The 23,280-nt window shown below is 56.1% G+C and overlaps 1 protein-coding gene across 7 annotated transcripts in view; it reads right to left on the minus strand.

Annotated features, from left to right (window-relative positions):
* The window catches only part of CACNA1B (calcium voltage-gated channel subunit alpha1 B), a 176,099-nt gene that overhangs the window by 116,342 nt on the left and 36,477 nt on the right, over positions 1 to 23,280 (minus strand). For all 7 annotated transcript variants that reach the window (XM_055144303.1, XM_055144288.1, XM_055144268.1 and 4 more), the window contains exons 11-15: positions 17,204 to 17,413; positions 15,666 to 15,778; positions 10,693 to 10,805; positions 2,647 to 2,778; positions 2,285 to 2,357 (exon numbers count right to left, since the gene is read on the minus strand). In XM_055144303.1, the coding sequence (XP_055000278.1) occupies positions 2,285 to 2,357; positions 2,647 to 2,778; positions 10,693 to 10,805; positions 15,666 to 15,778; positions 17,204 to 17,413 (641 nt within the window). The remainder of the gene's footprint in view (positions 1 to 2,284; positions 2,358 to 2,646; positions 2,779 to 10,692; positions 10,806 to 15,665; positions 15,779 to 17,203; positions 17,414 to 23,280) is intronic.

Below are 23,280 nucleotides of genomic sequence, written 5' to 3' on the forward strand. Positions count from 1 at the left end.
CAGGGGTGCGAGTGGGAATGCCCTTATGCTTGGTTCCGCCACACAGTAAATCGCAAGTGTGTGGGTCAGAAGCTTGGAGTGAATGGGACTGTCCTTGGTGCTACTGTTACTCCCCACAGCCCTCTGCCACGGGTGCTCACACATGCTTGCTGGTAATGCATATTCTGGTTGTGCTCACACACCTGGCCACATTCATTAAACAAGGTGCTTACAACTGATTCCAGTGTTCACCAGCAGGGGTGTGAAGTTGGGGTTGGCTGGGACACACATCTTCCAAGACAGGGCACATCGGCACTCACACACATGCTCTTTACGGCACTGTGGCACTCATACACATGCTCACCAGGGGGCACCCTGGCGCTCACATACATATTCTCTAGGGGCACCGTGGCGCTCACACACGGTCACTAGGGGGCGCTGCGGTGCTCACACACATGCGCACTAGGGGGCACTATGCCCCTCACACACGTGCACATTCATTAGGGGGCTCTGCGCCGCTCACACAGTGCGCACTAGGGGGCGCTGCACCACACACACACACACACACACACACACACACACACACACACACACACACACACACACACGGGCGCGCGCGCTAGGGGTCACATCCCCTGTAGTGCTGGTCCACAGTGTGGTGATCCCTGCAGTGCTCTCCGGGTTCTCAGCAGAGCTGCCTGGTCCAGGCTAAGAGTCGGGGCATGGGTGAACTAGGGGCTAGTCAGCCCTGAGCCAGCTCGGGCCAATCAGATCCTCTGCAGGCTGTCCCAGGGCAGCGGTCACGGCTTCTCTCACCCAGTCTAAGGAATGACCGCGGCTGTTCCTGCCTCCGAGCTGCTCTGGACTCAGGGAGCCTCATGGCAGGCAGGTGCCCTCCCAAGAGCTGGCAGTGTTTCCCGTCCTCCGGGCCCAGCAATTCTTGTGGAAACGCCCGTGGGCACATTTTGGAGTTCCTTCTCAGTACTCTTTGTGTTAGCTCCTGCCCTCCACAGCCTTCTGCCGCGTGCCCTTCCCCAAAGCCTGGCCTCAGCACTGAGCTGCCCGACACCGCCTGAGTGGCTGTTGGGTGACCTTCCCTCTCACTGAGGAGATGTGGGCGCCTCCGTGGGTCGGCCACGTACGGAGCAGAGTCAAGGAGGAGGTTCCCCCGTGCATAACGGCCTGTGTCCCCTCCTCAGAGCCCCCCAGCCTCCTCATCCTCCCAGGCTTCCTGGAGCTGAGCCAGTTGGCCGGTCCATGGGCAAAGCTCCTCCTCCTACCCACCAGAAGCTTGACAGGGGGAGGGGGAGCCACAGCCCAGCAGCCCAGCTTGAAAGGGCTGTCCTGCCCACACAATCCAGGGACAGTCGCTAAAGACCTGCTCAGGAAGCCACTGGCCCAGCAGAGAGGAGCCTGGCATCCGCATATTAGGAACCCAAGGAGGGGAGAAACCCGAGGGAGCCCAAGTGAGGCCACCGAGGGCACAGAACAAGCCAGGTGGGCACCAGCAGCAGGCATGATTGTGACAAGCATCACACATTCAGCCCAGGCTGCCAGAGAAGGCTAGCATGGGTGGAGGTGTCTGCTGAGGCTCCGTTCCTATCAAAACGCCAGTCCAAGGGAGGCCTGACACAGATGGTGGGCTGCTCGGTGGTCAGGGTAGGGTGGGTAGCCCTGGAGATCAGTGGCCCATGAGTGTAACTACTGGGCTTCCTGAGAGTCAGCAGGAGTGAAATGCCCAGCCCCTGGGCAAGCGTCCAAGACATGTGTCAAAGGTTTGCTAGGACAGAAATGTCTGGGCTTGTCTCATCCAAGAGGCCAGTTACAGGAGCAGGGCAGAGCCCTTTGACCACCATGAGCACCTTCCAGAGGGAGCCTTCCAAGGGTACGAGCCTCGGCCTGCAGAGAACTGGTGCTCCCGGGCTGAGAGGCAGAGCATGCAGGACGGCTGTCTTTTGTCCTCCAAGAACACAGAGCTGGGCGGCAGGGCCCAGGGCTGAGGAGATGAGCTGGCAGCTTTGTCCCAGAAGCTTCCCCTGATCTTCGGGGTGACCCCACATGCCTCCTGACACAGTCCCCATGCTCAGACCCCAAACCCCAGGCCCCATCCAGCCACCCCAGATGTGGCCCTGTCCTCCTAGCCACCCATTGGGGGGCCCACGTGATGAGGCCTACTCAGTGGACACTGTTGCACGGAGGGTGTGTCTGGGTGGTTCTGAGGTACTACGGTGGGGACAGCATGGAGCTGCCTTCCAGCCCTAGGAGTGCCAGGCAGGCCAGGAGAGGCCGCGGGCCAGAACCTTACCTGGAATACAGTGAGGATGGCAGCCGGGAAGGTATCAAAGTTGGTTGTAGGAGTCTCTTCTCTGAAGTTGAACCTGGAAAATTAAGAAGATTTTTCTTTTCATTTTATCATTTAGGTTCAGGGCTCACACCAGGCAGTGCTCGGGGTTTACTCCTGGATCTGCACTCAGGGGTTGCTCCCAGTGGGCTCAGACAACCATGTAGAGTGCTGGGGATAGAGTCTGGCTGGCCATGTGCAAGGCAAGTGCCTTTCCCACAGCCCTACTGCTCTGGCCCCAAAGGTCTTCCTCTTAAGCCACTGCTATGTGGTGCACTATGTGTCCCCCCACCTCCCTAGCCTCACGCCCCATCTGGGTCACTTACTGCCCCCCAAACAGCTGCATGCCCAGCAGAGCGAAGACCACGATGAAGAGGAAGAGCAGGAAGAGAAGGCTGATGATGGACTTCATGGAGTTGAGCAGAGATACCACCAGGTTCCGCAGGGAGTTCCAGTACCTGTGGTGGGGACATGCAGGGGTGCCCAGACAGACTCAGCTGCCCCCCAACTCTCTCCTCTCCAGTTCCAGGCCCACGTTCCTGCACCAGCAGACCGCATGGCTCCAGGACTCGCCCTCACTCTCCCACACCTGCACACGACCACCATCCTCAGAACACCCAGTGCAGCCCCGTGCAGTGCTATCCCCAGAGCCCATGCCAGCACTGCAGGGAGGGCCAGAGAAACCATCATCAGCCACCGGGACCAGAAGCAGCATGGAACAAGACCCACGCCGGCCGCAGGGCTCTGCTCCCTTGAGCAGGCAACCCAAACCCCCAGCAGCTCCTCCACCCTAGGGGACACGGCAGTGGGTATGCGGTGCAGCACTCAGACTTCAGATGTTCCCTGAATGCTGGAACCCGTGCCTCTACCTAAGGTTCCTAGAGGCCAAAACAGGGTCCTCTCATCTAAGGCAGGACCCCACACCTGATCCTCACTGCTGGCAGCTCCGTGATGGGCAGCTTCTGCAGGCTGCCTGACTGTGTGCTCCCCCAGGGCCCGGAGTGTGGGCCTATCAACACAGGGTCCCCAGGCTGGGCCCGATCCCATCAACAGGGTTGAGAGTGGGGCCAGACCTCATCAGCAGGGTCCCCAAGGTGGGCCCAGGCCTCATCAATAGGGTCCGAGGGTGGGACCATAGAGGCCCCATTAGCCCAGAGTCCCAGGATGACCTCAGTCTCCCATCAGCCCAGTCATGGAGACCTGGTGGCCTGAGCACAAACAGCAGTGCCTTGTGCAGTTCCAGAACCTTCCTGCCTCTCCTTTCACCCTGGACCAGAGTGATGGCAGGGACACTCACTTGGGTAGCCACCTTCTCACTGGGTTCCTGTCCTCGTGCCTTCCTTACAAGAGTGTCAGGGTCCAAAGAGAGTTCTGGAAAGATTTCTGGAAACTTTAGGGTCTGGGCCCCACTCATTCAAGAGGAAACCCCCACCTGGAGAAGTCAACCCAGTGGCCCCAACCTGTTCCTTGCCCACAAGCCTCTCACAGCACCCAACCACGTGGGATGCCATCCACCAGTCATGCCCACAACACTCTGACAAAACCACAACCGATGCAGAGAGCACAACTGATGCAGCTGAGGAAAGCCGGGTTCTGAGAGGAAATCTCAGAGCTTGGAGTCCTGGGCGCATGCTGGCTGGGGCTCTTGCAGCCACCCAGAGCCGGGCATGACAGTACTCAGGATTCATAGTGACATCAGCCTGCAATGCTGTGCATGCACAGCAGAGCTGGGTGCACCAAGCAGAACAGAGAGCAGAAAGCAGAGAGCAGAGCAGAGAGCAGAGCAGAGAGCAGAGCAGAGAGCAGAGCAGAGAGCAGAGAGCAGAGAGCAGAGAGCAGAGAGCAGAGAGCAGAGCAGAGAGCAGAGAGCAGAGCAGAGCAGAGAGCAGAGAGCAGAGCAGAGAGCAGAGAGCAGAGAGCAGAGAGCAGAGAGCAGAGAGCAGAGAGCAGAGCAGAGAGCAGAGCAGAGAGCAGAGAGCAGAGAGCAGAGCAGAGAGCAGAGCAGAGAGCAGAGCAGAGAGCAGAGAGCAGAGAGCAGAGCAGAGAGCAGAGCAGAGAGCAGAGAGCAGAGAGCAGAGCAGAGCAGAGAGCAGAGAGCAGAGAGCAGAGAGCAGAGAGCAGAGCAGAGAGCAGAGCAGAGAGCAGAGCAGAGAGCAGAGCAGAGAGCAGAGCAGAGAGCAGAGAGCAGAGCAGAGAGCAGAGCAGAGAGCAGAGAGCAGAGAGCAGAGCAGAGAGCAGAGAGCAGAGAGCAGAGCAGAGAGCAGAGAGCAGAGAGCAGAGAGCAGAGAGCAGAGAGCAGAGAGCAGAGAGCAGAGCAGAGAGCAGAGAGCAGAGAGCAGAGAGCAGAGAGCAGAGAGCAGAGCAGAGAGCAGAGAGCAGAGAGCAGAGAGCAGAGAGCAGAGAGCAGAGCAGAGCAGAGAGCAGAGAGGAGAGAGCAGAGAGCAGAGCAGAGAGCAGAGAGCAGAGAGCAGAGAGCAGAGAGCAGAGAGCAGAGCAGAGCAGAGAGCAGAGAGCAGAGAGCAGAGAGCAGAGAGCAGAGCAGAGAGCAGAGAGCAGAGAGCAGAGAGCAGAGAGCAGAGCAGAGAGCAGAGAGCAGAGAGCAGAGCAGAGAGCAGAGAGCAGAGCAGAGAGCAGAGAGCAGAGCAGAGAGCAGAGAGCAGAGAGCAGAGCAGAGCAGAGAGCAGAGAGCAGAGAGCAGAGCAGAGAGCAGAGCAGAGAGCAGAGCAGAGAGCAGAGCAGAGAGCAGAGCAGAGAGCAGAGAGCAGAGAGCAGAGCAGAGAGCAGAGAGCAGAGAGCAGAGAGCAGAGAGCAGAGCAGAGAGCAGAGCAGAGAGCAGAGCAGAGAGCAGAGCAGAGAGCAGAGCAGAGAGCAGAGAGCAGAGAGCAGAGAGCAGAGAGCAGAGCAGAGAGCAGAGAGCAGAGAGCAGAGCAGAGAGCAGAGAGCAGAGAGCAGAGAGCAGAGAGCAGAGAGCAGAGCAGAGAGCAGAGCAGAGAGCAGAGCAGAGAGCAGAGCAGAGAGCAGAGCAGAGAGCAGAGAGCAGAGCAGAGAGCAGAGAGCAGAGAGCAGAGAGCAGAGCAGAGAGCAGAGCAGAGAGCAGAGAGCAGAGAGCAGAGCAGAGAGCAGAGCAGAGAGCAGAGCAGAGAGCAGAGAGCAGAGAGCAGAGCAGAGAGCAGAGAGCAGAGAGCAGAGAGCAGAGCAGAGAGCAGAGCAGAGAGCAGAGAGCAGAGCAGAGAGCAGAGAGCAGAGAGCAGAGAGCAGAGAGCAGAGCAGAGAGCAGAGCAGAGAGCAGAGCAGAGAGCAGAGCAGAGAGCAGAGCAGAGAGCAGAGAGCAGAGAGCAGAGAGCAGAGAGCAGAGCAGAGAGCAGAGAGCAGAGAGCAGAGCAGAGAGCAGAGAGCAGAGAGCAGAGAGCAGAGAGCAGAGAGCAGAGCAGAGAGCAGAGCAGAGAGCAGAGCAGAGAGCAGAGCAGAGAGCAGAGAGCAGAGAGCAGAGCAGAGAGCAGAGCAGAGAGCAGAGCAGAGAGCAGAGCAGAGAGCAGAGCAGAGAGCAGAGAGCAGAGAGCAGAGCAGAGAGCAGAGCAGAGAGCAGAGAGCAGAGAGCAGAGCAGAGAGCAGAGAGCAGAGAGCAGAGAGCAGAGCAGAGAGCAGAGAGCAGAGAGCAGAGAGCAGAGCAGAGAGCAGAGCAGAGAGCAGAGAGCAGAGCAGAGAGCAGAGAGCAGAGAGCAGAGAGCAGAGCAGAGAGCAGAGAGCAGAGAGCAGAGAGCAGAGCAGAGAGCAGAGAGCAGAGAGCAGAGCAGAGAGCAGAGCAGAGAGCAGAGCAGAGAGCAGAGCAGAGAGCAGAGAGCAGAGAGCAGAGCAGAGAGCAGAGCAGAGAGCAGAGAGCAGAGAGCAGAGCAGAGAGCAGAGAGCAGAGAGCAGAGAGCAGAGCAGAGAGCAGAGAGCAGAGAGCAGAGCAGAGAGCAGAGCAGAGAGCAGAGCAGAGAGCAGAGCAGAGAGCAGAGAGCAGAGAGCAGAGCAGAGAGCAGAGCAGAGAGCAGAGAGCAGAGAGCAGAGCAGAGAGCAGAGAGCAGAGAGCAGAGAGCAGAGCAGAGAGCAGAGAGCAGAGAGCAGAGAGCAGAGCAGAGAGCAGAGAGCAGAGAGCAGAGCAGAGAGCAGAGCAGAGAGCAGAGCAGAGAGCAGAGCAGAGAGCAGAGAGCAGAGAGCAGAGCAGAGAGCAGAGCAGAGAGCAGAGCAGAGAGCAGAGCAGAGAGCAGAGCAGAGAGCAGAGAGCAGAGAGCAGAGCAGAGAGCAGAGCAGAGAGCAGAGAGCAGAGAGCAGAGCAGAGAGCAGAGAGCAGAGAGCAGAGAGCAGAGCAGAGAGCAGAGAGCAGAGAGCAGAGAGCAGAGCAGAGAGCAGAGCAGAGAGCAGAGAGCAGAGCAGAGAGCAGAGAGCAGAGAGCAGAGAGCAGAGAGCAGAGAGCAGAGCAGAGAGCAGAGCAGAGAGCAGAGAGCAGAGAGCAGAGAGCAGAGAGCAGAGAGCAGAGCAGAGAGCAGAGAGCAGAGAGCAGAGCAGAGAGCAGAGAGCAGAGAGCAGAGAGCAGAGAGCAGAGAGCAGAGCAGAGAGCAGAGAGCAGAGAGCAGAGAGCAGAGAGCAGAGAGCAGAGCAGAGAGCAGAGAGCAGAGAGCAGAGCAGAGAGCAGAGAGCAGAGAGCAGAGAGCAGAGCAGAGAGCAGAGAGCAGAGAGCAGAGAGCAGAGAGCAGAGAGCAGAGCAGAGAGCAGAGAGCAGAGCAGAGAGCAGAGAGCAGAGAGCAGAGAGCAGAGAGCAGAGCAGAGAGCAGAGAGCAGAGAGCAGAGAGCAGAGCAGAGAGCAGAGAGCAGAGCAGAGAGCAGAGCAGAGAGCAGAGCAGAGAGCAGAGAGCAGAGAGCAGAGAGCAGAGAGCAGAGCAGAGAGCAGAGAGCAGAGCAGAGAGCAGAGAGCAGAGAGCAGAGAGCAGAGAGCAGAGAGCAGAGAGCAGAGAGCAGAGCAGAGAGCAGAGAGCAGAGCAGAGAGCAGAGAGCAGAGAGCAGAGAGCAGAGAGCAGAGAGCAGAGAGCAGAGAGCAGAGAGCAGAGAGCAGAGAGCAGAGAGCAGAGCAGAGAGCAGAGCAGAGAGCAGAGAGCAGAGAGCAGAGAGCAGAGAGCAGAGAGCAGAGAGCAGAGAGCAGAGCAGAGAGCAGAGAGCAGAGAGCAGAGAGCAGAGCAGAGAGCAGAGAGCAGAGCAGAGAGCAGAGCAGAGAGCAGAGAGCAGAGAGCAGAGAGCAGAGCAGAGAGCAGAGAGCAGAGAGCAGAGCAGAGAGCAGAGCAGAGAGCAGAGAGCAGAGAGCAGAGAGCAGAGAGCAGAGCAGAGAGCAGAGAGCAGAGCAGAGAGCAGAGAGCAGAGAGCAGAGCAGAGAGCAGAGCAGAGAGCAGAGAGCAGAGAGCAGAGAGCAGAGAGCAGAGCAGAGAGCAGAGCAGAGAGCAGAGAGCAGAGAGCAGAGCAGAGAGCAGAGCAGAGAGCAGAGCAGAGAGCAGAGAGCAGAGAGCAGAGAGCAGAGAGCAGAGAGCAGAGAGCAGAGAGCAGAGAGCAGAGAGCAGAGAGCAGAGAGCAGAGAGCAGAGAGCAGAGCAGAGAGCAGAGAGCAGAGAGCAGAGAGCAGAGAGCAGAGAGCAGAGCAGAGAGCAGAGAGCAGAGCAGAGAGCAGAGAGCAGAGCAGAGAGCAGAGAGCAGAGCAGAGAGCAGAGAGCAGAGCAGAGAGCAGAGAGCAGAGCAGAGAGCAGAGAGCAGAGCAGAGAGCAGAGAGCAGAGCAGAGAGCAGAGAGCAGAGCAGAGAGCAGAGCAGAGAGCAGAGAGCAGAGAGCAGAGAGCAGAGAGCAGAGCAGAGAGCAGAGCAGAGAGCAGAGAGCAGAGAGCAGAGCAGAGAGCAGAGAGCAGAGAGCAGAGAGCAGAGAGCAGAGAGCAGAGAGCAGAGAGCAGAGAGCAGAGAGCAGAGCAGAGAGCAGAGCAGAGAGCAGAGAGCAGAGAGCAGAGAGCAGAGAGCAGAGAGCAGAGAGCAGAGCAGAGAGCAGAGCAGAGAGCAGAGAGCAGAGAGCAGAGAGCAGAGAGCAGAGCAGAGAGCAGAGCAGAGAGCAGAGAGCAGAGAGCAGAGAGCAGAGCAGAGAGCAGAGCAGAGAGCAGAGAGCAGAGCAGAGAGCAGAGAGCAGAGCAGAGAGCAGAGAGCAGAGAGCAGAGCAGAGAGCAGAGCAGAGAGCAGAGCAGAGAGCAGAGCAGAGAGCAGAGAGCAGAGAGCAGAGAGCAGAGCAGAGAGCAGAGCAGAGAGCAGAGAGCAGAGCAGAGAGCAGAGAGCAGAGCAGAGAGCAGAGAGCAGAGAGCAGAGAGCAGAGAGCAGAGCAGAGAGCAGAGCAGAGAGCAGAGAGCAGAGAGCAGAGAGCAGAGAGCAGAGAGCAGAGCAGAGAGCAGAGAGCAGAGAGCAGAGCAGAGAGCAGAGAGCAGAGAGCAGAGAGCAGAGAGCAGAGAGCAGAGCAGAGAGCAGAGAGCAGAGCAGAGAGCAGAGCAGAGAGCAGAGAGCAGAGAGCAGAGAGCAGAGAGCAGAGCAGAGAGCAGAGCAGAGAGCAGAGAGCAGAGAGCAGAGAGCAGAGCAGAGAGCAGAGCAGAGAGCAGAGAGCAGAGAGCAGAGAGCAGAGAGCAGAGAGCAGAGCAGAGAGCAGAGAGCAGAGAGCAGAGCAGAGAGCAGAGAGCAGAGAGCAGAGAGCAGAGCAGAGAGCAGAGCAGAGAGCAGAGCAGAGAGCAGAGAGCAGAGCAGAGAGCAGAGAGCAGAGAGCAGAGAGCAGAGAGCAGAGAGCAGAGCAGAGAGCAGAGAGCAGAGCAGAGCAGAGAGCAGAGAGTAGAGAGCAGAGAGCAGAGAGCAGAGCAGAGAGCAGAGAGCAGAGAGCAGAGCAGAGAGCAGAGAGCAGAGCAGAGCAGAGAGCAGAGCAGAGAGCAGAGAGCAGAGCAGAGAGCAGAGAGCAGAGCAGAGAGCAGAGCAGAGAGCAGAGCAGAGAGCAGAGAGCAGAGCAGAGAGCAGAGAGCAGAGCAGAGAGCAGAGCAGAGAGCAGAGAGCAGAGAGCAGAGAGCAGAGCAGAGCAGAGAGCAGAGAGCAGAGAGCAGAGAGCAGAGCAGAGAGCAGAGCAGAGAGCAGAGCAGAGAGCAGAGAGCAGAGCAGAGAGCAGAGAGCAGAGAGCAGAGAGCAGAGCAGAGAGCAGAGAGCAGAGAGCAGAGAGCAGAGAGCAGAGAGCAGAGAGCAGAGAGCAGAGAGCAGAGAGCAGAGAGCAGAGAGCAGAGCAGAGAGTAGAGAGCAGAGAGCAGAGCAGAGAGCAGAGAGCAGAGAGCAGAGAGCAGAGAGCAGAGAGCAGAGCAGAGAGCAGAGAGCAGAGAGCAGAGCAGAGAGCAGAGAGCAGAGCAGAGAGCAGAGAGCAGAGAGCAGAGAGCAGAGAGCAGAGCAGAGCAGAGAGGAGAGAGCAGAGCAGCGGGGAGCAGAGCCCACTGCAGAGCCCCGTGCAGGCATGGTGCAGAACAGAGGACAGTGCTGAGCACAGGGTCCAGGGTGCCTTCTCAGTCTGCACCTGCTGCCCCACACCCACCACCTCCTATGCTACCTGCACGTGGCCTCCCTGTGGCCAGTGGAATGACTGGCTTGAGGGACACAGAAGGAAGTGGTGAGACAAAGCTGAAGAGATTAAGGTCACATCACTGTGGCTCAGAGAGGGCAGCACTGGACATGAGGGGAAGGACACAGGGATGGGGAGGACACTGGGGGGAAGAGGACACGGGGGAGAGGACACAGGGGGAGCACATGGAGAGAGGAGGACACAGGAGGAGAAAGACACAGGGAGGAAAGACTTGGGGGAGGACACTGCACAGGGAAGGACAGCAGGGGGGAAGGGCGTGGGGGGAAGACACTGCAGGGGGAAGGACAGCAGGGAGAAAGGACATGGGGTGAACAGTGCCAGGCTGACTCATTCCGGGCGGGTGGAGGAGCAAGGCTGGCCTCTCCCCCTCCGTGACCAGAACTGCAGGAGGTGAGAAGCTGCCCTCTGGGAAGCTTTTCCACGTTAACTTTAAGGGTAGGAAGATCCCTTAAGAGGGGCACAGGGTGAGGCTCTGGGGCGAGTCTTGTGACAACACTAGGCTGGAGGGGTGACCCCGAGGGGACGGACAGGGCAGTGCTGGAGTGGCACCTGGGGGGGCAGATGCATGACTGATTTCTCTGTCACTGGCCCCAGGGCCCCAGACCCTGAGCACAAGAACAGCCCCTCTACTCCCTCCAGGCCCAGGCTGCGTGTTGGCCACCCTCCCACACCTGCTCCCCATAGTCCCGTTCCCCAGAGCACAGGGGTGACCTACTTTGTGACCTTAAAGATCCGCAGCAAGCGGAGGGCTCTCAGCACACTGATCCCAAAGGAGGTGCCTGGCTTGATGGCGGCCCAGACCACTTCAAAGATGCTCCCCACAATGACCTGCAAGAGAGGCGAGGACGGTCGTGGGGAATGTGCACACACCTCTGCACACTTCTATGTGCACCTGCACACACCTGCATGCATTCCTCTGCATGGTTCTACACACCTGCACACACATCTCTGCACACACTTGCACACTTTTACACGCACCTGCACACACCTACATGCACCTGCACACATGCCTCCATATGTCTCTACATCTTCTACACACACCTGCACACAAACCTCTGCATGCACACCTCCGCAAACATCTGTATGCATGTCCGCACACAAACATGCACCTGGACACCTCTGTGTGTACCTACATTCGTCTACACACACCTACACACCTCTGCTTGCACCTGTATAGGAACCTGCACTCCTCTGTAAGCACCTGCACACTTCTGCATGTGTACATGCACTGGCACACCTCTGCACACACCTGCACACCTCTGCACGCACCTGCACACCTCTGCACACCTGCACTCATCTACATGCACCTATACACGTCTGCATGCACCTGTACATGCACTGGTACACCTCTGCACTCACCTGCTCACCTCTGCACACACCTATACATGCACTGGTACACCTCTGCATGTACCTATACTCATCTGTGTCCATCTGCACTCCTTTGCACGCACCTATACATGTATCTTCACTCCTCTGCATGGCACACGTGTGCTACAAAATGTGCCAGTGCATCAACCTGTCTGCTTGCAGCTGTAGCCTAGAAAGGCGACTCCAGGCACAGCCTCATGCTGAGTTCCACAGTTTTGGGGGAGAATCTTACAGAGTCCAAAGCACCCACCCCATCACACCAGGAAACAGAGGGGCCCTGGGGCTTGGCACCTCCGAAACCCCCACAATACTCAGTGCGTTATCACAACCAAGTCAGGCAACTGAGCATGTGCTTCCTCAGGAAGCCTCTCCACCCCAGCCACTGCTCTGACTCCAGGTCCTGAAATGCCACACACATCCTGCTCTCCCTGGACAGTGGCACCTGTCCTCTACAGGGGTGGGGTGGGGGACAGGAAAGCCAGACAACCTTGTCCCTCCTGCTCCTCACATGGGCTCTACATGGGACCATAGGCAGTACCAAGATGAGGGTGCTGGAAGGACAGCAAGGCCTCCCCAGACTTCCCATTATGACCGTCCTGGTCCCTGTACCATGGCAGGCATCCCCACCAGCCTGACATACTCAACAGAGACCTGGTGTTAGCACCACCAGCTGCCCCTGACTCCACCAAACCAACTGCGTCATTTCACACACCGGAGCACGTGACCTTGGTGGTCTCACCCAGTTGCTGCCCTGAGCACTGGCTGGGCTGCTGTCTCACAAGCCATCAATGGCACACCTGCGGCTGCCCTTGAAATGTCCTCCAGAGGCATCAGAAGACCTGGTAGCACCAGCCCAACTGCCCTGATCAGCACCAGCAGCTTTTCTCCACACTAACACATCAGGCTGGTCAGCCGGAAAGGACAGCTGGTTCTCTCTACTAACACTCCTCCTGGCCTCATAGTTCCTGCCCTCTCCACATGGACACATCAACCTGGTCTGGCAGGGAATGACAGTCAGTCTCTCCACTGACACTCCTCGGGGTCTTGGTCTCGTAGTTCCTGCCAACTCTGCTGCTGCAGAGACGGATTCACCGCTTGGAGGTGATGCCCCTGAGTAACCCTGTGCCCTTGGAGATGTCTGTGCCTGGTGACTTGCCTCTAGAGGCACGAGAAGTGGCAGGGTCAGGACGGCTCCTGGTAAGAGCGTCCTGAAGCATCAGCAATCAAGGGGTACCTTCATCTTTCTTGGACCTGGCAGTGGCTGTGGTACTGAGGCACCTGGGGTCCAAACTCAACTCCTGCTCCCAGGGTATATGCCTGCCCATTGATCACTTGTTACAGCAAGAAAAACCAATACAGGTTTGAGAAACAAAAATAAGCTGCTGTGAAAACTGAGTCACAGTCAGTCAGAGGTCCGTCAATCAGAGGGCAGAGCTGTAGTCTCCTGTCAGTCAGAGGGAGAGAGTTGGAGCCTCCTGTCAGACGGTGGAAGTTAGAGCCAGCTGTCAGTCAGAGGGAGGGAGCTGCAGCCTCCTGTCAGTCAGAGGGAGGAAGCTGCAGCCTCCTGTCAGAGGGAGGGAGCTGCAGCCTCCTGTCAGTCAGAGGAAGGGAGGGAGCTGCTGCCTCCTGTCAGTCAGAGGGAAGGAGGGAGCTGCAGCCTCCTGTCAGTCAGAGGCTGAGCACTAGAATCATCTGTCAGTAAGAGAGAGGATACTGGAGCAGCCCTTCAGTCAGAAGGCAAGTGCTAGAGTCACCTTGCAGAGGGACTCTGCAGGGCAAGTGCTCCACTGTTCCTGAAAGGCCCCAGGGCCCAGCTCACCATTCCTAACATGCTGGACATGCAGAGGCTACAAGGAGGTTCTGTGGGAATGAAGCAGCAACTCCCAGGAAGCAGGAGGAGTCCTGCTGCGCAGGCAGGAGGCCTTGTGCTATCGAGCCTATGTGGTCAAGCAGCAGACACTTCACTTCCTTACATGCACTTGAACATGTCCTTACAAGTGGCAGCTGTGTGACACCTGCCTGGAACAAGTCTCTGGGCCATTCCTGACTTGCTCCTCTGCTCAGACCGCCCATCTCCCTAAGACACGATACCTGCCCAGTGAGGCCTCTATGTGCTCCAGGGAAAGGGGGTGTCCATGTTTCATACTCTGAAGGGAAAACTAGTGAAGAAGGCAGGTCGGAAGCTGAGACAGGCCCAGAGCTGCGTAAACCAAAAACTGGGTCAAGCCGTTAGCCAGCCCGTGGGTGCAAAGGAAAGTTCTGGAAAGAAATGGAAAGTGCTGCTGCCATGGGCACGCAAATGATAAAAAAGGGAAACAGCCGGACTTTGAGCAGGAGGATAGCTGCATGATCTGGGCAAAAGCCCAAACCAGCCCCCACAGGCCCTGAAGCCACAGCCTCATCCACAGTGAGGCCCTGACTCTCTTCCTTCCATGAACACTGAGAGAGCGGAGGAGGCTGAAGAAAAGTCTGAAGCAGCTGAGGCTGGTTCCTGGGAATAAAGTGAAGGGCCGTCTCCAGAACATCAGGGTGCCAGGGGAGGCAGCCAGTACTGACAGAGAGGCCGCAACAAACTCTCTGGAAGATCTGGGTGGTATCAGTGGTTAGCAAGAGACCCTCTGTGTATACTACTGATTTCCAAAATGGGGAATACCATCCCTTGGGGTGCTGGAATTAACACCAGAAGGGTGTTAATAGTCACAAAGACAGTTGGGGAGGGGGGCTTTCTGTGTCCTTGCTTAAATAAGGTAGATTTCCAAAAGGGCACTGAGTAATTCTTTTGAAAAGGGGACAGTAGGCCAGGACCTGGGACCTTCTGGAGAAGATGAACTGGCCTTCTACTAAAAGAGGTGCGGAAGAGTTTCATAACTGAAGACAAGATAATGCCAGAATTTTTTTTTTTCAGTGTCAGGGATCTCTTCCATGCAAAAAGTGTTCTAGCCCTCTGAGTCATCTCTCTGGCCCCACCAATGCCTAACTTTAGAGCCTCCACTTACAGGACAACTCTCCAGGCAGGGGCAAATGCAGCTGTACCTTGAAGGAAAGCTACTGTTCATCCACAGCTTGAAATGCCAACAGAACCCAGGGAAGACTCCAGGGCCAACCCAGGGTGAGGACACGTCCCTCACATGCAGCTGCAGCTGGGAAAATGGTTCAAATACTGGCATTGCATATGATCCCCCAAGCACCACCAAATGTGGCCCCTGCAATAAACATGAATGCAGACTCCCCAGCCTGACCCACTGTGGAATGACTGCATGCCTGGATCACGACTCACATTCAGTTACACACCTGACCCCTGACCCACAGAAATGGAGATAATAGAGTGCTTCATTAAGCTGATAAACCTTAGAAAAGTGGGTCAGTTTAGGTGAGATTATTGCCATGCCCTGAGCCCAATTAGTTCCAACCAGAACACATCTACAGGGTGGTGTGTCTGACTCCTGTTCCCCCCGCCAGGCTTCTGTCAACTGTGCGGCCCTGAGCAGTAGGTCTCTCCCACCCACAGGTATGAAGCCATCACCTTGGCCAGTTGACGTGGGTTCCAACATCGTTCCCCTAAACACTGCCTGCCTGGGCAGCCTGGGGCCAATCCGAGTCTTCAGATGCTCATCTATAAAGTGAGACTCACCACGTAGCTGACAAGAACAACACCTGTTCCCCTAACTGCAGTGCTCAGCTCACAAGAGGGACTAAAGACAGACTGTTTTCAGGTGCAGCTTTACTTCTGCCTGGGGTCAGGTTTCTTTTCATCAGCTGAGACTGCACAGCTATAGTGCACGGGGACTCTGCAGAGCAAGTGCTCCCTGTCCTAAGACTGTGGAAGTTAGTGCTCCTTGTATTGAGACTCTGTGGGGTGAGTGTTCCCTGTACTGTGACTCTTCAGAGTGAGTACTCCCTGCATTGAGGCATCCACTTCCTTCGGAGCCTGAGCAGGTCCTATCGGCCTTCACGACACCCTATGTGGCAGGCATCCTGAGCGCTCAGTTTGGCCTGGCAAGTGACCCTGGCCCTAGCCCCAGTTCCCTAAGATTCTGAAACTTTCCCCAGAGTCTTCCCTACAGGGAAGGGGCCCCACTGGGCCCTCTGCACCCTTCTGGCACCTGAGGCTGCTGGGCTGCCTTGGGCTATCAGTCTCCCTAAGTGCTGGTGCAAGCAGCTCACCTGGCCACAGGGCGACCCCTCCATCAGAACCACCTTCCTGTCTGTGGGCAGCTTTCTGGCCCAACAGCTTCCAGGTGAGTCCAGGTGGGTGCAGCGGAGCGGGGCACTCAGCACATACTCAGACCCCGCGGGCTCTCCTGTGGACCAGGCACTCACCCCAAAGTCGAAGCAATTGAAGGACGAGCGGAAGTAGCTCCGAGGCCCCAGGCCGTACATCTTCAGGGACATCTCTGTGAGGAAGAGGCCCAGGAAGACAAACTCTGCAAAGTCTGGAAGCAGAGAAGAGAGGATCAGCCGCTGTATGCCCTGCCTCAGTGCAACCCCAGCTGCCCCCAGCCAAGAAGAGGATGGCAGATACCATGCAGCAAGGAGCATCCCTGGAGTAGCCTCCTGCCAGCCCACCCACCAGGCCGCAGCGGGCCCTGCTGCCTCTCCTCAGGACCCCCAGCACTAGGTTAGGTTTGAACCCTGGCCACGGGGTCTCCCCACTAGCAAAGGGTCTCTATGCCCGGAGCATCCCTGGAGCAGCCAGGACACAGGCTCCCTTGAGCACCAGCACTTCTGCAGGCCAGCCAATGGGTGGGCACCCATAGGTCCACCTCTGTCGAGCTCAGGCAGACCACTGGCCAACCCAGGAGTGGTGGATGTCTGTGAAAATCGTCTCACTCTCCTACTGAAGCACTGAGCACATATCGTTTTGAGATTCTGACCTGTAGCCTTTGACCCTGTGTCCCCAGGCCCAGGGCAGCATGTGACCAGGACACTAGAAGGAAGGTGTGTGCAAAAGCTGGAGAGCACCAATGGGCACCACACAGTCCTGACTGTCAGCACTGCCAAAGCCCAAGACCTGAAACTGCTCCTCCATGCACTGACCCGGCCCCTGACCTATGCCCCCAGCCTCCCCGTGCACTGACCCGGCCCCAGCCAGGACCCCCAGGACAGAGCAGCAGGCCTCACCCACCCAGCAAAGCTCAGGACGTCCCACACCTGAAAGCCCCACAGCCATTCACAATAGCTGGGGACCCCCACCAAGGAGGATTAGACCCCGCAAGGGCCACAGATTCCTAATGGCTGATCTTGGGTGTGAGCTGGCCGGTGCTCTCAGAGACCTAGGACAGAGAGGAGCGGATCCCCACCCAGCCCTGCCACACCAGAAAAGAGGCCTGCACACACGGGTCCTGGGGCCACAAATATACCCCTGCTCTACATTCCAGAATCCTGCTTTAGCTGGGGAGTAGGGCTGGGACACTTGGGGTCAGTGCGTAGGTTGGCATCTGTCCTGTGAGGCCAGGGTTTGCCACATGAGGACACTCCCTGTCCCTGAGGGACATGCCCTGGTGTCCCCATCCCCAAGGAACCTGCCCACTCCAATCCTCATTGAACCATGGCCCTCCCCAGCCCCTCACTGACCACTTCCCTACCTGGCCCTCACTGACCACAATCCTCCCAGCCTTGCTCCCTGAGTCACATTAGCACCACCAGGAATCTCAGGAGCCCTAAAGGGACACAGTGATGAGTGGCAGATTTCTGGCCAAAGTTCTATTTCCTGAAGTGGGGGATCTCCACAGCTATTTCCACAGTGCATGGTAAGTGTCCACAGTACTGCGGACAGTGGGGACCCAGCCTGCCTACGTACACAGTGCATGGTGAGTGTCCACAGCACTGCAGAAGTGGGGCCCAGCCCAGCTACGTACACAGTGCAGTGGTTAGTCTCTGAGGCTGGTGGTAGTGCACCATAGCCACACACAGCGTGTTGAGGGCCACGACACACAGCACCACCCAGTAGAAGCTCTGCGCCTTGACCATGCGCCGGATGAAGAAGCGGAACATCTTCTCCTTCCGACGGAAGTATGACGAGCTCTCTGTCTTCCCGCTCTTGAGGCTGGCACGGGTGAAGGGGGACCCTGCGGGGACAGGAAGGCTTTCAGGAGGTGCATGGAGACCGGGGGTCCTAGCACATGCTCTGCCTCCAGCTACACCCACCCAGGACCTGGGTCCCCCAGGACTCCCCAAGGGGACAGTGTTCCCAGGAAGTGTTCCCCAGAAGGAAAATGTCCACAGGAGCAGTGCTCCCAGGAGAGTAGTGTCCCCAGGAGGAGTATTCCCAGGCAGACAGTGTCCCCAGAAGAGTTTCAGGCTTTGACATCAGCACTGAGCACACAAATATACACATACGCACGCGCGCGCGCGCACAAACACACACACACACACACACTCCACACCCCAGCAGGCCCTGAACCATCACCTTCACAAACAGGGATGAGCCCTAGTGTGTCCTCAGTTGGGCTCCTGGGTGGAAACAGGCCTCCCTGGCCTCCCTAGGAGCTGAATCCTGAAGCCCAGGCACCCCACCTCCACAGGGCCTGGGGGTGCTGCCTGCTCGCGAGTCCCCAGCCCCAGCTCAGCAAGCACAGAGCATCCAGACAGAGATGCTGCTATGGGAGGTAGCGGCAAAGGCCACCAGCCCTCCCTCAGAGAGCTGGCTCGAGCATCACAGCGCCCTGCACGCTCCCATGGACCCCAGTGTACAAGACTGAGTCCCTCATCATCAGCACTGAGCGCACACACACACACTTACAGGCATATACATGCACACAATACATGTGCACACTCAGTTCAGTCTCACAGCATCCACACCAAGCACACACTCCACATCCCAATGCAGGGACCCTGAGTCCAGGCTCCATGTGAAGGCTGATGCTGAGATGCTCAGAGGACTGAAGCAATTACAAGTACAGACCACAGACCAGCCCCCCAGTGTGCCTGGAAACTGCACACTACACGTACAGCAAGACTACCCCCTCCCCCAGTCCCCTGAGCACCCTCAGAATCATCCAGCATGGCCACAGGATGACTTCCTGGACAGGAGTTAAGTGCTGCCCTGCACGGGCCAAGGCACAGCAGGGACGGCAGGGACAGGTTACCCTCCTGACCCCCTCCAGCCAGGCCCCATCTCCAGCCAACGGCCTGTGCCGTATTTGCCAACATCCCAGCCTGTGCACACGGCAGGAAGAAACAGCCATGGCCATGGCCCAAAAGAGTGGCCACTGCTTTTCAAGTGTCTGCTAGATCCAGGCTGAACTCACTGGGCGAATGTTCTTTAGAACCAAACAGCCTATTTCAAGAAAAGGTCACCTGAGCAAGATGGACATGAAGAACTAAATTGACCGGTAGGTGACACAGTCAGACTGCTTCAGAACAAGCTGGCGGACAGGGCCCTCTGTGTCTGGGTGTGGGCTGTGTGAGTGTGAGTCCATGAGTGTGGAAGCACATAGAAGTATGAGAATGTGTGTGAAAGTGTGTGTGAGAGACAGTGCATATGTGTTCATGTGTCAATGAGTGTGTGTATGTAACTTGTGTGAGCTGTGCAAGAATGTGTGTATGTGAGTATTGTGGTGAGTATAAAAGTGTATGTTTGTGTGAAAGTCTGTCGTTATGAATGTGTGTGTGAAAATGTGACAGCAGGTGTGAAAGTGTGTATGTTTTGTGACTGTGAGAGTTGTGTGTGTTTGTATGTGCTGTATTTGTGTGCATGAAAGTACATGTGAGAGCATGTATGGGTGTGTTGTGAATATGTGAGTGTGTATGAGAGTGTGAGTGTGTGATGCTGTGCAACAGTAAGTGTGCATGTGTGTGTATGTGTGTTAGAAGAATAAGTGTGTTTATGCGTGTTGATGAGTCTCAGTGTATTTTTGAGTAGGGATGTGTGGCTTGTGAGTATGTGAGCATGTGTGTATGTGCATGTCTTTATATGTGTGTGTTTGAGTATGTTTGTGAGTGTGGGTGTGTCTTTTAATATGTGAACATGTGCGTGTGTGTTTTTGAGTGTGTGAATGTGTGTTGTGTGTGTGCATTTGTAAGTGGGTGTGAGGGTGTGTGTTTGTATGTGTGAGTGTGTGTTTGTGAGTGTGAGGGGGGTGTGTAGGGGTCAGGGTGAGGATGGAAGGGAACAGGCGAAAACCAACTGGGTCAGTGAAGGTATGAGCCAGGCCAGCAGAGGAACAAGCCTGACAGACACCAGCACACGCGGTCCTGCAGTCATCGACCCTCTGGTCAGTGAAGGGACAAACAAGTGTTGTCCTTCACAGTGGGTGGGTATCCCCACAAGAGTGGGCAGCAGAAGTGATGTGACTGTAGGCAGAGTTCTCACAGAGGGGAGTAACACCTGCCCTCTGGGTGTGTGGGCACAGGAGCTCAACCCAGCAGAGGAGGAGGTCTCAGAGAGTGCTGGGACTGTGTGGCTTGCTCCCGGCCAGCTGCCTGAGGGCTGAATGGGAGCACCGGACACTCAGGAGGCAGGGTCAGCGGCCCTTGGGCTCCAATGCAGCCCAAATGGCCAAATATAATGACCATGAGAAACTGGCAATACAGAGGAAGCGTCATACTCCCCTGTAGAGGGGTGTACTCTCGTCTGTTTGCTTGCTTGTCTGGGGGCCACACTGGCCATGCTCAGGGGTCACTCCCTGGTGGTGTTGGAGATCAAACCCATGATGACCAAGTCCTTGGAGCCACCTCTGCAGTCCGGAGTTAAGTGCACTCTTAACCCAGACTAGTAGCCTAGAGAACAAAGCACAAGAAATAACCTGGCAAAGAAATAAGGAAAGAGAACGGGAATGTAGCCCAGAGGAAGACAATGCCTTGCTTTCGCTTTTGCTTTTGTTTTGGGTTTCTGTTTTGGAACCACACCCTTCAGTGTTCAGGAACAATTCCTGGTTTTGTGCTCAGAAGTGACTCTTGGCAATGCTGAAAGGACTGTACGTGGTGCTGAGATTCAAACCAGGATGATTGCATAAGAAAAAAAAGTGCCTGGGCTAAAGTGATAGCACAGCGGGGAGGACACCCACAGAGGTTTGATCCCCAGCATCCCCTCTGGTGCCCTGAGCAGCGCCAGCAGTGATCCCTGAGTGCAAAGGCAGTAGTAACCCCTGAGTGTGCCCTCCTCAAAAAAGCATCTTACTTCTTACCCCTGTACTATCTCCCCAACCCTGAGCAGTACCTTTTCATGTGTGAAAGTGTGACTTAGATCGTAGGTACCAAGGATTTCTTTTTTAAAAAAGGCTTTTTTTTTAAAGCCTTTAAAAAAAAAAAAAGGCAAAGAAAGAGGGAGGGGAAATGCAGCATAGAGGCGGGAAGTTGAAGACACAGAGGAAGGAGCAGGGACTCCAGTGGCTGGGACACTGAACTGAGGGAGAGACCCTGAGCACAGGCGGGAGGACCAATGTTGTGAACCCCAAAGAGATTCAGCATGGAGCCAGAAGACAGGAGGGGACGGCAAGGGGTCCCCCAGGAAAACTGCCTCCTCAGACCCCTCATGTGAGGGAGAAGCCCTGATGTACCAGCAGAGCTGGCTGGACACACTCTCCTGATGACCCCAAGACCCAGGAGACATGAGGGCCCACTCTCGAGGCAGCTGTGCAGGGGCCCCGGGTGGGGTGGGGCATGGGACAGGAGCCAGAGTGACTTCATGGGGAGATGATGCTGGATCATATGCACAGAAATGAACCGAGGAAGCCAAGAAGCATTTCCAGCTGGGAGTGCAGGGTCAGCCTGGAGGAAGAAGAAGCAGATGCCAGAGTCTCCCAGGGGACAAAGCATGAGAGAGAGAGAGAGAGAGAGAGAGAGAGAGAGAGAGAGAGAGAGAGAGAGAGAGGCTAAAAGAGGAACATGACGTGGACGGCAAGAGGGGAGGAGTGGGACAAGTGATAGCGGGCGTCAGAAGATAATGCAATGTGTTTCACACCTGCTACTGGCACTCAGGATGGGCTGCCTCCAAACCATGGGCCCAGGTTTGGAAAAGCAAAAGCCAGCTAAACATAACTTACATGTTCGGGAAGTAGCAGCGATGGGGGCCAGAGCAACAGACAGGAGGGAGGCCCAGGTTGGATCCCAGATATCCCATAGGTACCCTGTGCCCCCATCCCCACCCCGGAACAATTCCTGAGTGCAGAGCTAGGGGGTAACCCTTGAGCAATGCCAAATGTGGCCCAAAACCAAAAAAGAAGAGTGGGAGGAAACAGGAGCAGAAAATGAAAGCTAAAGACTGAGATCAAAGCCAGCGGACTCAGCAGCAGTCTCTGGCCAGAGAGAAGGCGTTGCGGGTGCCCAGGGACACGGGCTGCTGGAGCAACCCAGAGCAGGAGAAACACTTGCCAGACTGCAGGGCAGAGCTGCAGGTGGGCTCACACCCGTCACTGCAGCCCCTCTGCAGGGCTGGGAGGCTGGAGTCCCGGGATACACAGGGAAGACACAGAGCCGGCCCCAGGGTCAACAGCTCAGCCGCCCCTGTGTGCCCAGGCCCCAGAGACATGGAGATGACCCAAGAGCCACCCACGGAGGAACAGATAAAGAAAGCCTGGTCTCTCCACATGCCTGAACACGATCCAGCCACTAAAGAGAGAAACTGGGCCACAGGCAGACACACATTGGGGCGAGAAAATAAGGCAGACCCAGAAAGGCAAACGCACTGCCAGTCCACAGGGCGCCCGGCTGAGAGGGAGGGCAGGGGTCTGGCACAAAGGGCCTGAGCACACACATGGACATGACTCCAAGGTCCACCAGTGTCCAAACACCTGGGCATCTGTGCACCCTGACCTGACCTGCCAAGTAGCACCAGACCCTGCTCAAGAATCCGCACTTTTTTTTTTAACAAAGTAAAAGAAACAGCCAAACCATAGAAATCACAGCTGTCAGGGCTGCAGTACAGCTGTGCTCTGGGAGTCGGGATCCATCACCAGCACCACCAAGAACAACCCCCAAGCACCGGGCCAGGTGTGGCTCGAGCACCACTGCGTGTGACTCAAAACAAACAAAAAGAACTGAGTAATAATCAAAAATAATGTAGGAAGATTAATAAATAAAATATAAAATGAAAAACAATAAATTAATCTAAAAATCTGATTACTTTATATGATCATTCAAATATATCAACCCAACATGAGGCAAATTAAGAAAATCAAAAGTCCCTCCAGCATAGAAACAGCCTAGCCGCACAGTCAATCTCAAAAAGAACGCCAAGCAGCTAAATCATCGCAGAGGGCCAGTCTCTGTGCTGAGAGCACTGGGGCTTCTCAGAATGGGAGTGGGCACATTCCCCTCAGCCCACCCACCACCACTGAAGTCCCAGCAGTTCCCGCCCAGACCAACATCTCCCGGCGTGGAACGGCCCAGCTCCAAAACTAACCTCGAAGAGCACCTGATGCTGCTGAATCGCCACAGGCTGAGATCTCTGGGGTCTTCTCAGAATGGGGGCAGGCAGATTCCCCTCCCTGCCGGAGAGCCCAACAGCCCCCAGCCACGCCCGGACACCATCAGGCAGAGAAACGGCACAACTCCACAACCAAACCTCACTGATCCTCGGAGCCACCAAATCCTCCCAGTCTACACCTCCAAATTTCACAGCACTGACATCCCAGTGAAAACACAGCACATTTGATGGGAAAGTTGTGTAGACATCTACCATGTTCAATGGGCAAAAACTACTGTAATGCAGAAGGCTCAACTAGCTAGCACCAACCAGCTCAGTAAACGCTCACGCAATGACTCAAATAACACAACTGTGAAATATAAAAATTACCACAAATTGACTTTTGTTGATCTATATTTTGATAATTCCATTTGCTTTTTGTTGTAACATGAAATATGAAGTAATATGGGTAAGTGGTATAGCCATATATCCAAATCACAGACTTAACAAAACGGAAAACATGAAATCTAAGCTTCAAATACTGAAGCTATGTAACATGCCTGTCAAGTTGAGGGGATGGGGTGTGGG

The sequence above is a fragment of the Sorex araneus genome, chromosome 1 (assembly GCF_027595985.1).
Source record: "Sorex araneus isolate mSorAra2 chromosome 1, mSorAra2.pri, whole genome shotgun sequence".
Lineage (NCBI taxonomy): Eukaryota > Metazoa > Chordata > Mammalia > Eulipotyphla > Soricidae > Sorex > Sorex araneus.